The sequence below is a fragment of the Drosophila subpulchrella genome, chromosome X (genome assembly GCF_014743375.2).
Source record: "Drosophila subpulchrella strain 33 F10 #4 breed RU33 chromosome X, RU_Dsub_v1.1 Primary Assembly, whole genome shotgun sequence".
Classification (NCBI taxonomy): domain Eukaryota; kingdom Metazoa; phylum Arthropoda; class Insecta; order Diptera; family Drosophilidae; genus Drosophila; species Drosophila subpulchrella.
The window spans coordinates 8,898,120-8,919,756 of NC_050613.1; the positions used below are offsets into that span (position 1 = coordinate 8,898,120).

Consider the following 21,637-nt stretch of genomic DNA (forward strand, 5'->3'; position numbering starts at 1 on the left):
AATAATATCCATGTAAAAGAAAATAACTTACCTGTGGCTTTGCATATATTTAGTTAAAATGATACCAGCCGAAGAACAAAACGCACTGAGCTTATAGAATAGATTGCACTGGTTGAACGCTTTATTCGGGGCTTGCCCCTCTATCCTTGTTCACAATAAATAGTACGACGAAGGTTTCAACTTAAATCCTAAGCATGCTTAAAAGTAAACAAAAAATCCTTAAGTAAGATCCTCGGAATCTGTGCCTCAGCCAAAGATGTTTGAGTAGAGGCTATTCAGACCGTTGCTGATGGTCGAGAATATGCCACTATCGCTGGAGGCGGCGCCCGCGTAGGGCGGTACGGGTGGGCGGTAGTGCTGGGGCGCCGGAATTGGGCGGTACAGTCCGCCGGGACCCACTCCGCCCCCGCCCACGGTCACGCCCCCGACTGGCACTCCGGCGGGACCCATGGCCCCGATGCCCTCAATGCGCTGCGAAATCAATTAGCAAATGTAGAGTATTACTTTGGCTCTTTCGCTTTACAATATCATTACCAAGCAACCCTTATATTTAATTTTAACCTTGTACCACCAATAGTCTTAAAAGTAATGGGTGTTATTCTAAACGCTTGCCAACTCCTGTCCAAGCATTTTCAAAAAAGAACCACTAATTGTAGGTAAATTAATAATTACAACAAGTTTGCATCTGTTTAAATAACATGACTAACAATGTTCTCAATTGTACAGATTCTGTTAATATCATCCTTAAGTTTTAGAAATTTTATAAAGATTTTCTGAAATTATATAGATCAAATGTGAACCTGAACTCTTTTTATGTTCAATAAAATGAATTTTTAACCTTTAAAATAATATACCAAAGATATATCAAGATATATTATAATATGAAGATAATAAAAGGCAATGGAGTTCAAAGTGAGGTGTTTAGTGGTGTTTTAGTGGGTTAGTTGGGTAGCAATGGCTAGGACTAAAGCACTTCAGCTATTATTTACATTCGATCGGATTGGGCTCCAAGAAATTGCATCTCGATTATTCCGTAGACAGCTTTCCATTGACGCGACGCTTCGCAATTGAAGTTTTTGAACCAGAAGCTGCCACCAGGTACTGATCGGTTATCGGTTAAGGATTAAAGGAATTAGAAATACAGAGGGTTAGCCAGCACCAGAGATTGCTTAGAGCTAAAGTGGTGACCCCAATCCACCAAGGGGCGGTGGTGAGGGGGGTGACCTACCTTCGAGGGCTGCAGCGTCACATTGAGCAGCGTGGGATGCTGCTCCACAATCACGAACTCCACCTCTCGGGGAGCAAAGCCTTCGGCAAAGACCTTGAATTTAAATGGAATTTTTTCTCAATCATTATGTAGTATTTATGTTGTATAATACTCACCTCGACTTTGTAATATCCGGGTAGCAGTATGCGCCAGAACTCACCGTACTTGGTGGTCTGGAAGCCCACATCGCGTCCCTTGACCTTGATGGAGGCCCGCTCAATGGGCATGCCCGCCGGATCGAACACGAATCCCTGGACTCCTCGATGCGCCTCGGCCAGGAATTTGATCAGGGACTTTATGAAAGTAATGGAGAGACCAAGAGATTAATAAGAACGAAACGTAGGTATACACAATAATAAGTTTTCGAAGGGTTCGTAAGGTCTTTTTAAAGATTTTCGAAAGATTTTATTACGATTCGATTAGCTTGACTTAAGAGAAATATTAAGATATTTATTTGCTTTACAAGATTAATTAGGTACCAATGTGAGATGTGTAAATCAAGCCTCAAATCATTTTTGGAATTTTAATATTTTTTGGTTTTCATTTTTTAATTGGTACCAGATAGTTAAGATTATACATAAATCAGCACTGGATCATACTTGTCCACGATGGATCACACTTGGATCACACTTATATCGATTGCGTATCATAATTGAATAAGTTTCGAGATCCGATATTCGGATTAGTTGAAAGTCATATAAAGGTGTCCATTGGAAATATAACATTAATACTTGTATTATTTAATAATTTTTAACATTATTCCACAGTTGATTAGAAACATAATTTGAATTCGAAACATATATTTGACAGTTGGAACAGTTGGTACCCAAAGTCCTGAAGAACCGACTGATTTTTCTCACTAGGTATACTATTTACTCACCAGTTGATTGTCCTCCCAGTACTTCTTGAGCTCGTAGGCAGGCGGGAACTTGCAGCAGGATATCTCCAGCGTGATCTCCATGCAGCCGTACCACACATAGTTGTAGTCCTGCATGCCGCCGGTCAGCGGATACCAGGCGGCTCCGTTTGTAATTCCGTTCTCGAAGGCCGGCGTCGCCGACTTGCAGGCCACGCCCCTGGACATCTTGGCGTGGTTGCGGGCGTAGACCAGGGACAGGTGCTTGAACACATCGTCGTCGGGCGTCAGGGACGGCGCCGCCGAATAGGTCTGGAACACTGCGCCCAAAGGACATGTTTGGCGGAACGGAAAGAGAAGCAAACACGATTAGATGGATCGTTCGGGATCGGTTGTCGGGGACTCACTCGCGCACAGGGCGGACGAACGGCAGATCCCTTTGAGCAGCCATATTGGTGGGAGAGTACAGAATGAGCTTTATCAATCGGAACTCGACTGGGAGTTACACACCGATAGAGAATGGCTTCGCGGAACGAAGCCATGGATGTCCTTGCAAATCAAGCTAAAACCTCTTGAAGTATACCCAGGAAAAAACCCATTAAATCTCTCAAAATAAAGACTAAGAAAGTTTCGTCTTAGAAATGAAAATCGAAAAATTGCATCTCTAAAAACAATGTCAAGAATACTTTCTTCTTTATTTCAAGAAGGTTTCATCTCGAATACTTGACAAGATGATTACTCAAATTTAGAAGTTTCGAACTCTCAATTTTTCAGCATGTTCTTTTATTTCTCAAACATCAAGTGATATTACCTCAAATTAGGAAGTAACTCGATTTTATTCACCGAGATCTCTTGATAATAGGCCAGAAATAATCAGTTATCATAGGACTTTGTAAGACCCTGTTGATAACAGCCTTTAACGCCCATTTGGATTGTCTTAAAACCGAATAATGTGCTACCTAGCAATGTTTCGTTTGGGACCCACCCATTGCTTATCAACTATATGCTTTTGAAAACCAAAAAATCAGACAGACATAACTTTATGACATGAAGGGACTAAAATCATCTCAGGTCTTTTCTGCAAGGACATGGAGGGCCATGCTTCCAATATCAGGACATACTTCTGGGATTACTTACTGGAGTTGGGCGTATTGTCGTAGGGATAACTGGCCACCAGGGCACCGCCATGGAGGCTTCCACTCAGCACGAACTGGATCTTTGATATCCAATCCTTGACCGAATCCGTTTCCGGCTGACCCCGCTTGTTGTTCTGCTTGAAATAGTCGGGGAAATTGCGATTCAGATCGAAGCCACGAGCATTGTATCTGAAAAGAGGAATGAGATATTTCAAATTCCCAGTTGGGAACTCCCGGAAAAGGGGACCCACCTTCCTTGACCGCCATCGCAGGTACCCTCCTTGGAAACCGCATAGCCGTCCGGATTCATCGTTGGCAGGATGTGGATCCGAGTATTGTCCAGCAGCCACTTGACATACTGATCCGAACTGTAGCTGGTCACGAAGTACTGGATGAGATGGAGCAGCATCTCCCGGCCAACGGGCTCGTTGCCATGGATATTGCCCACGTACTTCACGTCCGGCTTGCCAACCATGTGCTCGTACGGCGACGAGCTGACCACCATCACCCAGAGATCCCGACCCTGGATGGACTTCCCGATGGAGTACAGGGCCGTCAGGTTGGGATACCGGGCACTGGTAGCCCTGTTGCAATTGTAGTTAAATATTCAAAATGGTTAGCAGTCTACTACTATCTACTGACATTATACAAATCGTGGCAACAACAATCTAATTTTTGCTATGTGTTATATAGGTATTAGTATAACATAATTATTAAAAGTTTAAACATACTAAAATAAAAACGTAAGTTCTCATACATTTGTAAAGTCATTTTCTGAAAATTTTCAAGCCAAAACATTGTATTTTAAAATATTTTAGATGATTTTGACAGACAAAAAAGACAAATGGGTCAATTTAATACAGGCATGGTAAACTTATTAGGCACCTATCGTTTTTACCATTGATTAAAGTAATTTTGACATCAATGAATGGTATATCTTGGATTCCCTCTTATTGAAAATTCTATCAAATCGAAAAAGAGAGCAAAAACATATCAAAGTGATACGTCTAGTATCTAGATAAAATTCATAAAATTAAATCTGAAATTCAAATGAATTTTATCAAATCTTATCAATTTTGTTATTTGTGTATATCTAAAATGTATAGAAATCTAAATCTCTAAAAATGTTCAAAATGTCTTTAAAAATTATAATGATTTAAAGAAACTATTCAAAAATGCTTTTTAACTGAAAAAAAACTTAAAAACTTTAACGTCTTGAAGGGGTACCAAGTATTTCAAGGGATATTTTAGAAAGAGGACTTACCGGAGGAACCTCGTCAGCTCCTCGTGGTCGTGGTAGACAAAGTCCAGGTGCTGGGCATCCGGCATGTAGGCCCTGGGCTCCGGCAGTCCCGGCTCCGCAGCCACCTGGTGGTGCTGCATCTGCATCTGGTCTCCGGGATTGACCGTCTTGGCATCGCAGGAGCTGGGCCGGAGGACGAGTAGCAGGGAGAGGAGGAGCAGGACGGCGGGCAGGCGGAGGAGGTGGAGCAGCTGGTGGCCGGCGAGTGGCGTTCGCAAGATCATGGTCGGTCGGCGGTGAGTCTGCGAATGGTCAAAACTGGCGGCCGGGCAGACCATTTAAGAGGGGGCTCTCTGGCGGTGCGAAATGTGGTTCGAAATGAGAGCCAACAGGTTGTGCGGCTGGCCAAATCGAATCGGATCGCGATGGGTTGGGATAAGATGATGATCTGGCTACGTGCGCATCGAGATCTGCGATCGTTGGCCCCGACCACGTTTGTGGCATGCCTCAAACGTGTTCGCCCTGGATTATTCCCCCCTGACACTGACACCATCCCATGCATCCATCCATCCATCCATCCATCACCCGCCCAGAGTTCATTGATACATGGCCAAGGAAATGCCGACATAATCGTCATATCTCAGCTCAATTTTGCCATCTTAATCCTACCCAAAAATATCAGTGAAATCAGTCAAGGCAACCATTATATCATATTATGCATTTTGTAACTTAATCCTTATTTTTGAAATAAGCAAAAGTTGGAGGAATACAATTTTTTCAAGTGTGCGTCTCGACGTTAAAGTTGTTTAAATAATATTATCAAGACTAATTTGCATAAGTGGATTTTTTCATGTACACATGATGTAAATGTAAATTTCAAAAATACTCTGAAATCGAGGGAGTGAAATTTAAGATGGCGACATAAATTACTGTGAATAAGAGCGGGGAAAGTTTGAACTGCCGTATTTTAAAGAAAAGGAGTAAGGAGTATCTTTGTATATCTGTAAAAATTTCCATTTAAAATATATATGATTTATAATAAGACTACCACCGTAGTTCGATGTTTTCTATGCAAGTACGATACTCTCTTGTATTTGCCATCACTATCGCGTTCCCAGAAATTGATCCCGGAGATACCTTGATACCAAGCTCGATCCCGATAACCCCCACATGTCGGGGGCTTGTCTAATCAGAAGGAGTCTCTGTCACCGGATGGCTCTATCTATCCGGCTATCTCTGGGTGCCCCGATAAGATACCCATACCCACATATAGTAATATCCCCCCGGGGGAGGTGAGTCCTATAAAACCTCACGCCATCGCTGTGAGCCCATCAAAAGTAAAACAAACGGAGTGCCATGAAGCTGACCCTCACCATTGGACTAATCCTTGTGGCCGGAGCACTGGCCCAGCCGCAGGGAAGGATCGCCGGAGGCGAGGACGCCGTTCCCGGCCAGCTGCCCTACCAGGCGGCCCTCTCCGTCGGCGGAAGTTACAACTGTGGAGCCGTGATCATCGGCCAGCGGTACGCCCTTACCGCCCTCACGTGCGTCTGCTCCGAAGGCAAGGACACCCCGTAAGTTTTGAAACCATCCTAAACAAACCCAGAAAACTATTGTATACTTTGTATACTTTAGGGAAAATGTGCTGATAAGTCAAGAATTAGCTATTTTGTTGTTACCTATAACTACTATTATAGATTTACCATATTTACCGATTTAAAATTAAATGATTTTTGATCCTATTTAATTTTTGCAAGACCTTTTGGGCTTAATTTGATCTTTGTAGAACAATTAGCTATATTGCTGTTGCCCATGAGTATTTTTTTTCTTTACTATTTTTATAGATTTTAGACCTTTATCGTTAAGTCCTACTGATTTCTTACAGTGTAATTCCAAGACCAATAAGTGCTTGATTTTTGGAAGTTGCAAAACACTTTAATAAAAAATTTTGCATATGTTTTTAAGGCTTATAACTTAATTTTAGACAAACATGCTGGCGATAAATATGCCTTAGGTTAATACATAAGAAACTTTTTTGGGTTTAGTTTAAAATATTTAAAAAACAAAAAAAATAATTTGTACAAGTCGCAAAAAAAGAATTTCTTTAAACTTTTCGATTACTCCATAAAGATTTTAAAACCGAATAACATTTTGTTACAATTTAAATACAACTTTGGAAACTTTTAAGAAATATTAGCAGGTGTTATATTACAGCTTACTTTCGAATAGTTCAAAAAAGCTTTCACTGACTTCCGATTAGATTAACTAGACCACCGACTAAATGAAATATCTTTCGATTTCAGATGGCCAGCTGTTCTGTTCGCCGTGACCGTGGGTTCCGTGGATCTGTACACCGGTGGCAAGCAGATTCGCGTGGAGGAGATCACCATCAACCCGAACTACAGCTCCCTGAAGACCGGAATCGCGTTGCTCCGCCTGCAGGAGGACATTCCGTTCGGCGAGAATGTGGCTGCCATTCCCCTGTCCCAGGACATTCCGCCCCTGGGCGCCCAGGTGGAGGTATCCGGCTGGGGTCGGACCACCGCATCCGAGGTCAACATGCACCGCACTCTGCAAATCGGCGAGGCCGAGGTGATGGCACCACGCGAATGCGCCCTGGCCGAAAGAGAAGAGCTGGCGGTGGTGGAGGACGACCAGGTCCTGTGTTTGGGCCATGGACGCCGCCAGGGAATCTGCAGCGGGGACATCGGAGGACCGGCCGTCTACCAGGGCCACCTGGTGGGTCTGGGAGCCCAGGTCCTCGGCGAGTGCGGTGGCCTGTTGCCCGAGCGATTCGTCAGCATCGCGGCCAACTACGATTGGATCCGGCAGCAGTTGCAATAAACCAATATCGATAACAGAAGCATGATAAAAACAATAGCTTTGGGGTTTCCTAAGGGGGTTTTTATCAGTTCGCCAAAATATGCTGATATCTTGATAATAACATTAATTGATATTAAAATATTATAGGTACTCAAACCTAAAAAACACCGGCATATTAGGACTTTCTAGAGTTATTATATTGGTATCATTTTATCATATATATATGACCATAAAGAAAATCTCGATAGGTTTCATAGGGAATCACTCATATCTTGAATCTGGTTTTCTTTAATCAAAGACTTTTTATTTAATTTTCAAACCCAGAAACAGTTGCCATAAACTAATATCGATAGCAAAGGAGTGATACAAATCACAAGCTATGGTCATTTTTTGGCAGTTTATCAGTTCTTAAAGACATATCCAGTCAAAATTCAAATTATATTATAAAATTCTGATCTGATCTTGATACACAAATGATGTGTTGATATTCGAAACACATGATCTTGAACTAATGTGTTGGAATTAAATAATATCAGAAATGATTTTGTTTATTAAATTTCTAAGCCAATAAGACTGTTATATTTTATATTTAAGCCAATATAAGTACAAAACCAGCAGATGCAATAAGATCCTACTAATATCTTAATACTTTGAAATCAGATATCCTTGCATACTTATAGGAGTAAACAAGCAATGGACGTATACGATTAAGTCGTAAATTAACAATTTAATCAATATAGCGATTGGCAATTTGACCATATACTGAAGTGCTGAATAACCCTCCCAAACGGGCTTCTGTGAATTATGAAACCTTTTTCGGAAACATAGGTATTAAAGAAAAGCAAACGTATCTGTGTCTAACAAGTACCCAAAGTAAAGTGTTGCAATAGGAACCATTGTTGAGTGTAAGTCAAAACCGGAAAACCCTACTTCATTCTAACCACTTTAACTACAAAAGTCTTTAAAAATCACTCTCAATTGTATTTTTTGGAGAGGTTTAATCTTAGATTTGGTAATGCCTTCTAAAGAGGCATGAATATATAGACTTGTATGAAATTAAACGTCGTAATACTCCATTATTAGACGGATTTCTTTGCTTATAACACAAATAACAATCCCGCCTTTATGGAAACAACTCAGCAGTCCCCATCAACACCTCGTCTTTATTTAAACAGCATTCTCATTGATCCACTCCTGATGCTGGGTGACATCCACGTAGCCATCGGGCAGTCCGGAACCACAGCCGCCGACAAAGAAGGCGGCAATGCCCACCAGTTGGTCATTATAGATCGCCGGGGCACCAGCATCGCCGGAACAGAGCCCAGCGAAATCCTCGGCCACCGGGGACAGGCAGAGCAGATCCTCCTGCTGCAGGTACAGCTCCTTGTAACAGTCACTCGTACTCAGGATCTGCCTGCTGGCCACCTGGAGGCCATGGCTAAAGGATCCCTCGGCCTTGCTGGATCCCCAGCCCGAGAAGCTGATCTGGGATCCCGCCGCCGGAAGCTCTGTGGCCAAATCAATGGGCTTGGTATTCGCATTCAGGGTCACCTTGCTCTGCAGCTTCAACAGGGCCAGGTCATTGGTTCCAGCCGCATCCGAACTGGAGTAGTTCTTGTGGATTATGATCTGGGACAGGGGCACCAGTTGGCCACCAGTTATACGCTGAATGCTTCCAACTCGAACATCGAAATACTGGGCGGGGTAGCTAATTTTGGAAATCGAAATATGTAGTTTGGTTCACGGGGTTATTCTACACAGAGAAAAGTTTATAGTGACTTATCGGAAGTCTTCATTATTTAATTTCCCAGTATACTTTTACGATTCTTTCTTGTCTTGAACTATATTTTGTAACATTTTATTTTATTCATAAAAAAAATCTTCCTTTATTGATTTTCAAATTTTAAAGAAATAAAAGGAAGGCTTCGTCTTTTGAAAGCTCTACTTCCATTTACTTTTTTTAAAATATATAATCTAGTGAGATCTTTAATAAGAAAATTTTTTTTTATACCTTGGCGTTAGAAAGACAAAACAAAAAAAAACAAAAAAATTTGATCATACCCTAATGTTTACAACGAAGTTGCTTATTGAAGATATACCTATTTGGTAACTCTCAAAAACTTGTCAAGAAAAATCTCAAAATAATTAAAGTTTGGGAGTCTTAAGCATTTTTTCTGTGTTTCTGTTTCCATCTACCTTTGCTGTTCACCATCCAAACTGACGCAGTGAGCTGCGGTGATGACCCAGTTATCGCGGAACAGAGCTCCTCCGCAGACATGGACGCCATACTGCCGCAGAGAAACGCTGTGGGGCTGGGAGCCCACATCCGCCGGCACCCGGCTGGCCTGGCCTGCACCCAAGGTCACGAAGACCAGGAGGAGGACCTGTGTATATGACTGAACCCGACTCATGACTTCAAAGATCTCAACTGAAAGGTGCTCCTGCCGGCCGGCGGGCCTTTATAGAGCACCCCGTTTACGACCATGGGTTAAGCAATCTAATCGCCCTGCTCTTGATACACCCATAAATCGCCGCCTTATCGATACATATACATTCCCCATCGATTAGATCGCCCGTGTGGCTGACCAACGATCGTTGGGCCGTGAGCCCATTCAGTTACCAATCCATCGCCATGGCTGATCCACGCACCACTCTGGCCCTCGGTCTGCTAATCCTAGGCCTGATCCTCTCGGCGGAGGCCACGCCCCAAGGTCGCATTCTGGGCGGTGAGGACGTCGAGCAGGGGGAGTACCCCTGGTCCGTCTCGGTCCGCTACAACAAGGCCCACGTCTGCTCCGGCTGCATCATCTCGCAGACCCGCATCCTGACCGCCGCCCACTGCGTCTCCGACGTGGGCATCACCCCGTAAGTCTTAGGAACACAGTTAGAAGATATCTCACTTTACATTAAAACTATACAAGATTTAAAGCTCACTAATATAAGTAGCTCACAGATTTCCAGTACATCTATCAAAAAGTGTTTTAAAGACTTGCTAGCCTACATAAGCTTATAAAAATAAACCACTTAAGATTGTATTTATTATCAAAAGTATTTATATTTTTATCAAAAACCATTTCTGTCAGCGATGATCGAATAATTGGCAATAAGGTTATACAATTTCCACAATATAACTAGGAAATGAACACACTCAAAAAGGTATTCGCCCTGAATTTTACCGATTTGAAGTCAATGCCTGTTTTTTTTAAATTAGAAAAATGATTTTCTTAAAGTATATTTTTTCAAACTAAACCAACTTGCTAACTGAAAAATTTTTTATAAGAAAACATTGCCAGTTTTATGTGTAGCTATTAATTTGTGATGGCAGGTTTGAGTTTTGTAAGTATTTATTTAAAATTTTGCTTATTTCCAAGATAGAAAATATCTGTTGGCAGGTCATAAAAGCCTTTAATATTTATGAGGGACAAAATATATTTGTAATAACCGTTTAAAATGCAAAATCTTTTATTCAGAATACCTATTATTGCTTAAAAGTATTTACCACACAAATATAAAAACATATCGACTTAAAATTGGAACTTGTATTGGTTTAAGGGAATATAAATATTTAAGGAGATATTACTTAGGACTACTAACACCACCACTAATGGTACTAATACCGATTTTTGATTTTCCAGATTAAATGTCAATTCCTTGGCAGTGCGAGTGGGCACCATTAACCAATATGCCGGCGGCACCATTGTGAATGTGAACAAGGTCACGATCCATCCCTCGTACGGGAACTTCCTGCACGACATAGCCATTCTGGAGGTGAACTTCCTGACCTTTAGCGACCGCATCGCAGCCATTGCATTGCCCAGCACCGAGGTGGAGGGCAGTGGCGAGGAGGCGAACCCGGAGGACGTGGACGCGGAGCTGCCCAACGGAACGCCCGTCTATGTGGCCGGATGGGGCGAACTCTCGGACGGAACCGCATCCTACAAGCAGCAGAAGGCCAACTTCAGCACTCTGAGTCGCTCGCTGTGCGAATGGCAGGCCGGATACGGCTACGAGTCCGTGGTGTGCCTCTCCAGGGCCGAGAACGAGGGTATCTGCCGTGGTGATGCCGGTGCAGCCGTGATCGATGACCAGAAGGTGCTCCGCGGATTGACCAGCTTCAACTTCGGACCCTGCGGCAGCAAGTATCCCGATGTGGCGACCCGCGTTTCTTACTACCTTGCTTGGATCGAGGCCAACACCCAGTAATCAGCATCAGCCTCCACGAGGATTACCCCTTTATTTTTTTATACATTTTTTTTCCTGTGCATAAAGTGTGTTTCCCTCCAAAAAAAAAAAGAAATGCGTTTTTCTTCAAGTTTATATGGTGCAAACTATTGGCCATAAGGAATTGAGTGCTGGCCATAAAACTGAAACCGATAGGGTAACCTCGAATTGGCGTCGATCAAAGGTTACCGATTTGTCAGGAAACCTTGAGAATCGATTGCGTTTATTGGGATTATCTAACAAAACTTACAAGGAAATGACTAAGATGACATCGAACTATTTCCCAGTATTCCTTATTAGGCCATATATTAAAGCAAGGCAATATAGACGAAAAGTTAGATAGAGATTTGAGGAAAACCCCATAATCGCCCTAGGAAACAAGTAACTTTTGGGTAATCAGCCAGATTAACGATTACTGATCGAACGTCAATGACATGGCGAAATCTTGATAATTCGGATTTCTTATCGCCAAGGTATAGATACCGATCTGGGCTTATTCCCACTAACATTGGCAAATGGTTTGATTACTATGTTGCTCTAAAGGAATTTGTAGTTTATTATTTTAGTAACTTACGATGGTTAAGATGAGTTAAGTTAATATATTAGTTATTATAATAACATAAAATGTTTTTAAAAAGTATTATTAAAGACTCTTCGACTTGGACTTTAAAGATATGTTATACTTCAGCTTTAATAGCTCCGAAAAACGAAAAAATTCGTGGAGCTTTAACTACCATTTCTTTTGAGTTCTCCTGATTCACAAATTACTCATCATTATCTACCGTAGATGGTGTTGTCTTGTCATGGTCACTAAATCGTTTGGACTTCCCTCCGCCTCCATGTGCAATTTTCTATTTATGTGCCAATCGATCGGTGAAATAACAAGTAACAATTGGAATGGCTGTATAAAACGGCGATAAGATTAGATTTACTTTGATGCCCAAGCCGAAGATAAGGATTGGTCAAGGGAGGGGCGCAGGTGGCGGTGGTGGTTCGGTGGAGTAGTCAACTTAAATTGTCGCCGACGGCATTGCGCATTTCCAATCCAACCGTCGTGGGCAGCTGAACCACCGAATATAAAACTTAAGAAATAATCCCCCATACGATGCAGCAGAGATCCCTGATTTTGGGCCTGATCGGCTTGACCCTGGTGGGCGTCTGCCACGCCAGTGGGCGGATCATGGGCGGCGAGGAGGCGGACCCCACTGCCACGCCCTACGCCGCCTCCCTGCGCGTGGACAACGCCCACGTGTGCGGGGCATGCATTATCTCCGAGACCAAGGTCCTGACCACCGCCCACTGTGTGCACCGCGACGGGAATCTGTGAGTTCACCTTGACATTTTTAATATGAGACCTTAAGTTAAGAAATAAAATAACTATAAATACCCATCTATAACATCACTTTAGTTTAAATTAATTATTATTGGTAAGAACTTAGTTCCTTTCTTAATATTTTATATTTTTTTGGATCTATAATAAGTATATATGATAAATACCTACAACCAAAAATGTTATGGGAAGAAAAAGTGTACATTTAACTCGTTTGTACTGTACAACTAGCCGATGGAGTCATATTGTATGACGCTTGCTGAACGGCCTTTGTAGAGATTATATTTTATGCATATCAGAGTAATTAAAAATTCTAGAATCGATATATTAAATAAAAATAAAATAAGATACAAAGTTGGAATTTTGTTGTAATACTTTTAGATGGATATAAAAATGTTACTATCGAACCAAAAAACAAAAAATCCTCTTATATGCATTTCCAGAAAAACAACTAACATTACAAAAATTCTCTTTTTCGAAAATCGAAACTAACCACAATATACATTTCTTTTTTACAAAGTAATTAATTTCAATACTAACAAATAATAATAAGATGAATACAGTAAATTACACATATCTTTGCCCTATTTATCTTTAAGACCTTTTATATTTAATGTAGTTCAAAGCCCCTTTTGCTTATATCCCAAATTAACAAACTCCAATCTTGATCAAATCCCTAACCCTGCCAACCCCGCACAGAATCGATGTCAGTCGCCTTTCGTGCCGAGTGGGCAGCACCAATCAGTACGCCGGCGGAAAGATAGTGACTGTGGAATCGGTCGTGGTCCATCCGGACTACTACCAGCTGACGAACAACCTGGCCGTGATCACGCTGAGTTCCCCGTTGGCCTACACGGAGCGCATCAAGGCCATTCCGGTGGCCGCCAGCGGAGAGGCACTGCCCGCCGAGGGGTCAGAGGTCAGTGTGGCCGGCTGGGGTCGCACCACCGACGGCACCACCTCCTACAAGATCCGGGAAATGTCGCTGACGGTGGCCCAGGAGTCGGCCTGCCTGGACGCCTACAGTGACCACAACGAGGACAGCTTCTGCCTGGCCCACGAGCTCAAGGAGGGCACCTGCCACGGCGACGGAGGCAGTGGCGCCGTCTACGGGGACAAGCTGATCGGCCTGACCAACTTCGTGGTGGGCGCCTGCGGATCCCGCTACCCGGACGTCTTTGTGCGCCTCTCCAGCTTCTACGACTGGATCCAGGAGCAGATCGCTTAGGACTGGAACTACTCTACATATCCCCCTCCCAAAAAAAAAAAAAAATAATAGTTATTTCCCAAACTCAAGAGCTGTGTTCTTTTTTTCGTGGCAGTGACTCAATTGCCCCCGATTTCGATAAGGATAAGGATCGGCGATTGCCACTGGTCACTGGTTAACGTAATAATCACAAGCTAAACAGCGCCGTCGTACGTGTGAAATTCTAATTTATTTATGACCCCAATGTTATTGGTTTTACGGCCCAAAAAATCGAGATATAGATAGGGTGCCGAGGTCTCGAATGAATCGGGTGCAGGTGGTGACCAAAAACGGATTTTGGTTATATATAGTTACCTAATCCTATTTAAAAACAGTCTTGGTCCTTACCTAAGCTCATACAATTGAATGAGTAGACATAAGATGGTTTTATTACATCGTAACATTAAACATAATGTTAAACAAGCCCATATAAAAGCCTTATTTTCAGTTTTTCCGCACTTGAGTTCCATTGTAATTGGAAGGGCTTCATTTGCGTAGAAAATTGGGATGAATAAAAGATACTAATTTGGGTTAAAGCTAGTTGGCTTTTAGTACACATGCGGCGAGTGAAACCTTTTTAGCATAAATAACATTTCAGGAAGTCATCCTATCCAGTCAAGACAACTACATAGGAAAATTGGGGCGGAAGAGCCGAACTATAAAAACTGTATAATCAAAAACCTATTGTGTTAAGTGTTTTGGAATTTTAATGTTCTGAAGAAGGGGCCTAAGATAACGATTCCTATAATTTTCTGAATGATTTAAAAAAAATTATTTTTCCAAGCTTTGCGTTTAAGTGTTTTAAGGACAAGTATAAACATTGATTGGTACTTGGGATTTTTTACCGTTAGTTAAATGGAAAATCATAATTTGTGACACGTTTAACAATATCTTATACTTTCCGGATGATTACAAAAACAAATTTGTTTACCACTTTTTAAATTTTCTCACCATTTTTAGTATTTTTAAGAAGAACGGCTAAAAATATTAAATGTGGTTTAAGTGTCAATTCCGATTTCAATTTCAATTTAAATGTTTAAAGGAAATCAAAATTACGATTTTATATATATTTTATTCATTTTCATATCAAAACAAATTTATTAAACTTCCAACCTGTTTCACTGAAAGATAATTGCGGTTCCCGGAACCTACTTAATAAACGTGGGCCCATCTAAGCCCTTCTCATGCCCTGTAATTAGAGGGCTTCGTTTGCGAAAAAAGAAGAGAACAAGCCCCACTAAATTAGGTTATAGCTCGATAGCGACATTGACTTTGACATTTTAAGAAACTAATGATGATGAGCGCCCTAATTTCGGGTGATATATAAGCCAACGAAATCTCTGAGTAAGTACATTTTTTCAGGAAGCTAACTTATTCAGACATGTTACCCCTCTGGACTTTTCTGTTTCTGCTCTGTGCAGCCGGAGCCTTGGGACAGGTTCAGACCAAAAGTAAGAACGACTCCGTAGTGGAACCCCGAATTGTGGGAGGGACCCGGGCGAAGGAGGGACAATTTCCCCACCAGATCTCCCTACGCCGTCGAGGAGGTCACACCTGTGGTGGCTCCATATTATCGGAAAACTTCATCGTCACCGCTGCACATTGCGTGAAGCAGGGGAGCAATGTGTAGGTATTCGGAACCTAAAGAATTCGCGTACTAAATTTGGTTTGTTTTGTCTGAAGAGCTCCGGCCGACCAGCTGTCTATCCAGGCGGGCAGCCTGCTCCTTTCCGGCGGAGGAGTTGTGATTCCGGTGGCCACCGTCACTGTGCATCCGGATTACAAGGGCCATGGCTACGATGTGGCCGTGCTGCGCCTGAAGCAATCACTGAGCCTGGGCTCCAACATAGCCGCCATTCAGCTGGCCACCGATGATCCGCCCAGCGATGCCACCGTGGACATCTCCGGCTGGGGAGCCATCTCCCAGAGGGGACCGCTCTCCAACTCCCTGCTGTACGTGCAGGTGAAGGCCCTGTCACGGGAAACCTGCAAGCGGCAGTACCTCCAGCAGCTGCCGGAGACCACCATGTGCCTGATGCACCCGAGCAACAAGGGCGCCTGCTACGGCGACTCCGGCGGACCGGCCACCTACGGGGGCAAGTTGGTGGGATTGGCCAGCTTCGTGATCGGTGGCTGCGGACGCAATGCTCCGGATGGCTACGAAAGGGTCTCCAAGCTGAGGTCTTGGATCAGGGAAAAGGCCAGTTTGTAGATTGCAAAAATGCGCAGTTGGGTTTGGAATTCGGACTATTGGAACCTACCTCTAGCTATTTCAACATTAAAAAAAAAAATATTTTTGTATCTATACCCTATATTGTTTACGAATCAAATTAATATTTGTTACGTAGGGAATACCATATTATATCGAGCACATACCTATGGCAATAAATAAAAAGCAGCACAAAGAAACATTTCTTAAATATGTTTTTGAACCTACATGGTATCATAATAAAATACCAAATAGTTTTTCTTTTAAAAAGTTTCTAGATCGCAAAAATGCGCAATTGGGCTTGGAATTCCGACTGTTGGAACATATTCCTAACTCTAGGTATTTCAAAATTTAAAAAAGAAAACTATTTTTGTATCTTTACCCTATATTGTTTACGAATCAAATTAATATTTGTTACGTACGGAATACTATATTATATCGAGCACATACCTATGGCAATTAATAAAAAGAAGCAGCACAGAAAAAAATGTCTTAAATATGTTTTTGAATCTTTTTTAATATAATATAAGATACCAAATAGTTTTCCTATTCTAAAACTAAGGCCCTATGGAACTTGCTTAATTTTGTTCATCTACAATAGTTTTTATTTTTTAAATTATTTTTTGAAGTCATGACAGCCTAAATATATTTGAATATAGAAATTCATTGTATTTTTTAAAGCCTACCCCCCTTTTCTCTAAAACTGTCAGTCAAACTGTTAGTCAAAAATCAAGCCAGTGTCATAAGGGCTTTGCAGTGATTATTTTGTTTTTCTTTAAATGAGCCATTTGAAAAATGGGCTATTATGATAATCAGGTTCTATGTGTAACATGTTCATCGATGTGATATATTCTAGCACTTGTGTGGCTTCAGTCATTCGGTATAAAACGCACAAGAGGTAGCTGACATAATGATCTTGTTCCGCTTTTGCTCCCTGTGAGGAAGTCACCCATCCTCCCTATTTTTTGGGTTTTTTGGGGTCATCTCATCTCTACATGACTCATTTGCGAGGCAGCGAATTGTGACCGCTTTTTAGAACCCGCTTGGGGGCTTCTCTTTCTGGCCGCTTGGCAATTTATCAGAGCGCAACTTTTCCCCGCTTTTCCTCGCCCCCCGGCAAAACAGTGAAAGTGAAAATGAAAAGCAGCTCCCAACTCACAACTCCAAACAGCCCGCCTAACTCTTTCTATTATTGCTCGGTAATTTTCCGCTTTTTTTCGGTTTTCAGTTTTCAGCGTTTAATGACTTTATTTTGATTTTCATTTAACTGGTCTCGCACTTTTTATTTATTTTTCAGCTTCGAGAGTTTCAATTTTCCAGTGTTTTTTCATTTTCTTTCTTTTTTTTTTAGTTTCTTTTGGAAGCAATTATCGGATAGCTGGGGATCGTGGCGTGCCTCGATGGATTTCTGTGCTTTAAACTGGCACGTCTCTTCAGTGTGTCCAGCCAATCGCAGGCTGTCAATCGCTCAGTTCGTCAATCGCTCAATCGCTCAGTCTGTCTGTCAAAGTGCCGCTCGAAATGCAATTCACGGCCCAGGTCATCGAACCCCTTAAAACTGAAGAACTGAACTCCGTGATCTACGATCTTGGCGGTGATTCATGGGCTTGGCTTCCAAATACCTGAATATTTAAAGCTCATTGGGTTGAAAAGTAAACAAAAAAAATACATTGCAACGAATATGTTGATTGATTTTTGACAGAATGTGCAGAGTGTAAAGATAAATTCAGGCTCAATATAAAATTGTGTGGGAGATCAAAAGCTACTTTTAAATTTAACGAATTTCTAACTTTTACGGTTTACTTCAATGGGTCAGTGCTAAAGTTAAAAATTGAAAATGTTGTATATATTAAACAGCATGATTAAATGTTTTATAAATACTTTAAGCATTGATATATATTCATTTAAGTAATCATTTATTAATTCTGTCATTTATCAAACAGTTTCTTTATTTTTAGATATTAATATATATGCCCAGAAACAACTATTTTACCCAAACCGTTTACAGGTGTTTCTTCAAAGCTATAACTCGTTTGGGAACCTATAATCCCATAACCCTACTAGTCATAAATATAATTTTTATTTCAAAAGATTACATATTTCCAATATTATTCCCATATTAATATTCCTAAAAATATTATTTATATAAATCTTTTAATTTATTTAATGAGGATAAAAGAAAAAGACCTATTGCTGTAAAAATAAATATATTATAGAGTTTTTCAAAAAATGTTACAATAATATTTTTATCCTAAAAAACTAGTTTGTAAGGTAACATTGGAAATGAAAAGGCTATGCGCCCCTTAATCTCGATATCCTATAGAGCAACCACTAAATAAAATTGAGTGATGCCGAGAAGATGCGTCTTTTTGCTGAGTGTGGTTCAAACCTGATAAGAAATCGCAGCGTTTATCATCCCCGCCCCACTGGAGTGGCTCGGTTTCACCCGGTCCACGGCTGTGCCAGTTCCAAGAAGCCATCCAGTCCGCATTACCAACTTGCACTGGCCAGTTCCACAACTCAAATTCAAAAGTCGAGACATGTCGCGGCAAACAAATTTCTTCTTATTTTGGGCTTCAATTTTGATTAGCATGGAAAGCCAGCGGGCGAGCGAGTGTAAGTGGCTTTTAATGGTCAGAGCAATGCCAAAGCCGATCGGCGGGTTAATGGTAACGGGTTTGCCCGAATCCGGGCCCGGAGAAAGACTGGGTACTCTTTGGAGACCAAAGACTGAACACAGAAGACTGGAGACTGAAGACAGAAGACCGAAGAGTGTTGTGTGGAGCAGGCCAGTTAACCCACTAACCTTGTTAGCTGAAAGTGGACAGCCACTGGTTAAAGGCGCTACGCCACTGTCAAGTTCAATGCTAAAAGCCTGCCAAAAGGGGGCGGCACACCCAGGGCCAAAAAAGTGGTGGTAACAATAAAAAACCTATTTTTAAAGGAGATTTTAATGGTTACAAAATGCATTTATTTATAGCTTAGAAAAAATATTGTAGTATTTTTATTAACTAAGCTTTTATACAACTAATACAACTAAATAAACATGGAACTATTTATTTAATTGATATTATATAAGTTGCAGTTTCCTTTAATTTAATTTAATTGGTGCTTTTAAAGTCAAACATTTTTATAATTCGACTAGGTGTATACTAAAGAAGTTGGAAGATTAAAAATGAATTTTTATTAAATCTATTTGGAATCACTACCAAAGAGTTCAATTTAAACAGAAAGTAAGTAGAATTTACTAAGCAGAGAATAAGTAGCCGCTAAAAAGCGAAATTTTAAAATACCCATTTGAGTACCCCAGACTATTTTTTACCCCACTATCGTCATGCTGCATAAAAGGAGGCGGGGGACAGAGGGCGTGGCGGGTCGGAGGTCAGGCGGTGGCCTTCGAAGGAGGCGACATGCGCAGTGGGTTAGTGAGCCATTTGCCATGGACTGTGGGGGTGTGGAGAGTGGGGCATGGGGCATGGGGTGTGGGGTGTGGGGTGTGGGGTGTTTATATAACAACAATGCGAGTGCAGACCCGTCGACACTCGCCTGCAGCGTGACCTTCACCTTGGCAGTGGCAACTGGGAGCAAGGCCGCCCTGCACCACCCACAAAGCCAGGCCCATCCACCCAAGGCCTGGCCTTGATCTTAAACTTTCCCACGAACGACTGCCAGTATTCGGTATTCGGTATTCACATTCACCTGATTTCTTGCCTCTGGATTTCCTGTTTTCAGCTCGACGGCAATTTCTATTATTCTTGCAGTTCTTCTCGCTGTTTTTTCGCACCTTCGTCTGCAATGGGAAATTTGCATAAAATATTCAATCAACTTTCATTGTTCCAGGCGGCTGCCGTTGCCGGGTTTCAGTTTCGAGCACACACAAAAAAATAAAAACAAACAAATACTTTTTTCTTTTATATATATTTATGGGTAGTTTCTCTTTGCGCCTACGCGATTGCCCAAATTAGCACCAAAAATTAAAAAATTTAAATAGCGTTTAAGCACAAATCAAAGGAAGACACACGATTCTTTTAATGGCTGCTTACACTTTCCCAGGCCAAGAGCCAAAAAAATTTCAAAAAAATAACCAGAATGAAATCGGGTAGAGAGCCAGTTTTGAAAACGCGTCCGATTGCCAGCGCCGTTAGAGTTCGACTAAGTTTGTGGCGCTTTGTGCGTGTGCGATGGAGGCCAGAAATCAGAAATCCAGCTGCCCATCTGACGACCTCCACTTGGCTGTTTGGGTCCCATGGCATGGGAACCCCTTGAAAAACAGAAAATGTAATAGTTTTTTTTATTTAAAAAAGATTTTTTTATATTTCTTCTCCTTGGTTTGGGTTTTTTAAAAGCATTTTTCCTAAAAACTTATTTCAACTGGTTTTTTTCATGGCAGCCTGCTTTCGTCAGCCAGAAAAATTCAAGTGCCCGCCGCATTTTCACAGCAGAGAGCTTTTGCAAGCGTTTTTCGATAATTCTACACATTTATTTTAGATTTTTAAAAATCACTGCTTTGGCGCCTCTTTTCCTCATTTTAAATGTGCTGTTTATGCTTTCATTTTCATCGTGGTTAAATACAATTTAGAAATATATTTATACTTGCTTTTAACTTAAATTAAGGTCCCTATGAAAAAAATGTATTATACCGCTTCACTTTCAAATTTGGATATTATGAAGAAAATTTTAAAACATTTTGAAAATATCATAGGTAATTCTGTACTTTTAATATTATTTTTAAGTTGAAAACGGCTTTCGTTTTTTGTGTTAAGTCCATTATTTAATAATGTACAAATTAGATTTTTATGGGTTTTTGTTACATCATCATAAACTTGTTTCTAAAAAGCGCCAAAAATCGGCCGTATTTTGAAAAAATCTCCATAAAAAAGGGGGCAAAGGCGATTCGCCCTTAATTTTTGAAAATGTTTTCTAAAAACCCTATAAAGCTTTGGTAAAATTGTATGTTTATTTGAGATTTTCCTGAATTCGGGGTGGGTTGCCCTAAGTGTAAGGTGTATTTTTCAAAAATGAATGAAAAATGTTTTGTTTATAAAGGCGAATTAAAGGGGATTTCCTAGAATCATTATTTTTCAAGAGAAATGCCTGTCAAAAACCATTTGTACCACTTCGGATTATTCGGCACATGGGACTTACTCGATAGTCCCTTCCCCGGATAGATAAAATGTAGTTGCTTAAACCAAAAATAAATAATTCATATAGTTGGCTATTTCGTTAACATGGAGTTGTTAAGAAAATGCATTTATTCAATGTAGAGGAACGCCGTACAGTTCATTTTGAATGATAGGTTTTGAACT

At 41.2% G+C, this 21,637-nt stretch overlaps 6 protein-coding genes across 7 annotated transcripts; 4 read left to right on the top strand and 2 right to left on the bottom strand.

Annotated features, from left to right (window-relative positions):
* Positions 1-91: 91 nt before the first annotated feature.
* LOC119555928 (carboxypeptidase D) lies at positions 92-20,499 on the bottom strand. 2 transcript variants are annotated; one of them, XM_037867627.1, is made up of 10 exons: positions 20,375-20,499; positions 20,031-20,121; positions 4,524-4,820; positions 3,511-3,843; positions 3,261-3,448; positions 2,531-2,560; positions 2,148-2,443; positions 1,384-1,560; positions 1,229-1,321; positions 92-1,101 (listed from the first exon to the last, which is right to left on the bottom strand). In XM_037867627.1, the coding sequence occupies exons 3-10, from the start codon at positions 4,784-4,786 to the stop codon at positions 1,027-1,029; spliced, it is 1,455 nt and encodes a 484-aa protein (XP_037723555.1). In that variant the 5' UTR covers positions 4,787-4,820; positions 20,031-20,121; positions 20,375-20,499; the 3' UTR covers positions 92-1,026. The 2 variants fall into 2 exon arrangements, with proteins under 2 accessions (XP_037723555.1, XP_037723554.1); XM_037867626.1 differs by having other exon boundaries at positions 2,531-2,572.
* Positions 5,821-7,377, top strand: LOC119555931 (serine protease SP24D). Its single transcript, XM_037867631.1, has 2 exons — positions 5,821-6,076; positions 6,806-7,377. The coding sequence occupies exons 1-2, from the start codon at positions 5,859-5,861 to the stop codon at positions 7,344-7,346; spliced, it is 759 nt and encodes a 252-aa protein (XP_037723559.1). The 5' UTR covers positions 5,821-5,858; the 3' UTR covers positions 7,347-7,377.
* Positions 7,825-9,770, bottom strand: LOC119555932 (serine protease SP24D). Its single transcript, XM_037867632.1, has 2 exons — positions 9,522-9,770; positions 7,825-9,033 (listed from the first exon to the last, which is right to left on the bottom strand). The coding sequence occupies exons 1-2, from the start codon at positions 9,734-9,736 to the stop codon at positions 8,493-8,495; spliced, it is 756 nt and encodes a 251-aa protein (XP_037723560.1). The 5' UTR covers positions 9,737-9,770; the 3' UTR covers positions 7,825-8,492.
* LOC119555929 (chymotrypsin-1) lies at positions 9,935-11,618 on the top strand. Its single transcript, XM_037867628.1, has 2 exons — positions 9,935-10,190; positions 10,961-11,618. The coding sequence occupies exons 1-2, from the start codon at positions 9,958-9,960 to the stop codon at positions 11,526-11,528; spliced, it is 801 nt and encodes a 266-aa protein (XP_037723556.1). The 5' UTR covers positions 9,935-9,957; the 3' UTR covers positions 11,529-11,618.
* LOC119555933 (chymotrypsin-1) lies at positions 12,566-14,162 on the top strand. The gene is made up of 2 exons (XM_037867633.1): positions 12,566-12,869; positions 13,576-14,162. The coding sequence occupies exons 1-2, from the start codon at positions 12,652-12,654 to the stop codon at positions 14,102-14,104; spliced, it is 747 nt and encodes a 248-aa protein (XP_037723561.1). The 5' UTR covers positions 12,566-12,651; the 3' UTR covers positions 14,105-14,162.
* Positions 15,479-16,531, top strand: LOC119555930 (serine protease SP24D). Its single transcript, XM_037867630.1, has 2 exons — positions 15,479-15,748; positions 15,806-16,531. The coding sequence occupies exons 1-2, from the start codon at positions 15,504-15,506 to the stop codon at positions 16,332-16,334; spliced, it is 774 nt and encodes a 257-aa protein (XP_037723558.1). The 5' UTR covers positions 15,479-15,503; the 3' UTR covers positions 16,335-16,531.
* Positions 20,500-21,637: the final 1,138 nt, after the last annotated feature.

What these genes read in the sequence shown, in the direction of transcription:
- LOC119555928 (XM_037867626.1), bottom strand. Translation starts at nt 4,786, where the DNA reads ATGATCTTGCGAACGCCACTCGCCGGCCACCAGCTGCTCCACCTCCTC. An exon ending in ACTGGGAGGACAATCAACTG is followed by an intron (nt 1,561 to 2,147) that starts GTGAGTAAATAG and finishes ACTTTCATAAAG; the next exon opens with TCCCTGATCAAATTCCTGGC. An exon ending in CCGGATATTACAAAGTCGAG is followed by an intron (nt 1,322 to 1,383) that starts GTGAGTATTATA and finishes TTTAAATTCAAG; the next exon opens with GTCTTTGCCGAAGGCTTTGC.
- LOC119555930 (XM_037867630.1), top strand. Translation starts at nt 15,504, where the DNA reads ATGTTACCCCTCTGGACTTTTCTGTTTCTGCTCTGTGCAGCCGGAGCC. An exon ending in GTGAAGCAGGGGAGCAATGT is followed by an intron (nt 15,749 to 15,805) that starts GTAGGTATTCGG and finishes TTTTGTCTGAAG; the next exon opens with AGCTCCGGCCGACCAGCTGT.
- LOC119555931 (XM_037867631.1), top strand. Translation starts at nt 5,859, where the DNA reads ATGAAGCTGACCCTCACCATTGGACTAATCCTTGTGGCCGGAGCACTG. An exon ending in TCCGAAGGCAAGGACACCCC is followed by an intron (nt 6,077 to 6,805) that starts GTAAGTTTTGAA and finishes TTTCGATTTCAG; the next exon opens with ATGGCCAGCTGTTCTGTTCG.
- LOC119555932 (XM_037867632.1), bottom strand. Translation starts at nt 9,736, where the DNA reads ATGAGTCGGGTTCAGTCATATACACAGGTCCTCCTCCTGGTCTTCGTG. An exon ending in TTGGATGGTGAACAGCAAAG is followed by an intron (nt 9,034 to 9,521) that starts GTAGATGGAAAC and finishes TTCCAAAATTAG; the next exon opens with CTACCCCGCCCAGTATTTCG.
- LOC119555933 (XM_037867633.1), top strand. Translation starts at nt 12,652, where the DNA reads ATGCAGCAGAGATCCCTGATTTTGGGCCTGATCGGCTTGACCCTGGTG. An exon ending in GTGCACCGCGACGGGAATCT is followed by an intron (nt 12,870 to 13,575) that starts GTGAGTTCACCT and finishes AACCCCGCACAG; the next exon opens with AATCGATGTCAGTCGCCTTT.
- LOC119555929 (XM_037867628.1), top strand. Translation starts at nt 9,958, where the DNA reads ATGGCTGATCCACGCACCACTCTGGCCCTCGGTCTGCTAATCCTAGGC. An exon ending in TCCGACGTGGGCATCACCCC is followed by an intron (nt 10,191 to 10,960) that starts GTAAGTCTTAGG and finishes TTGATTTTCCAG; the next exon opens with ATTAAATGTCAATTCCTTGG.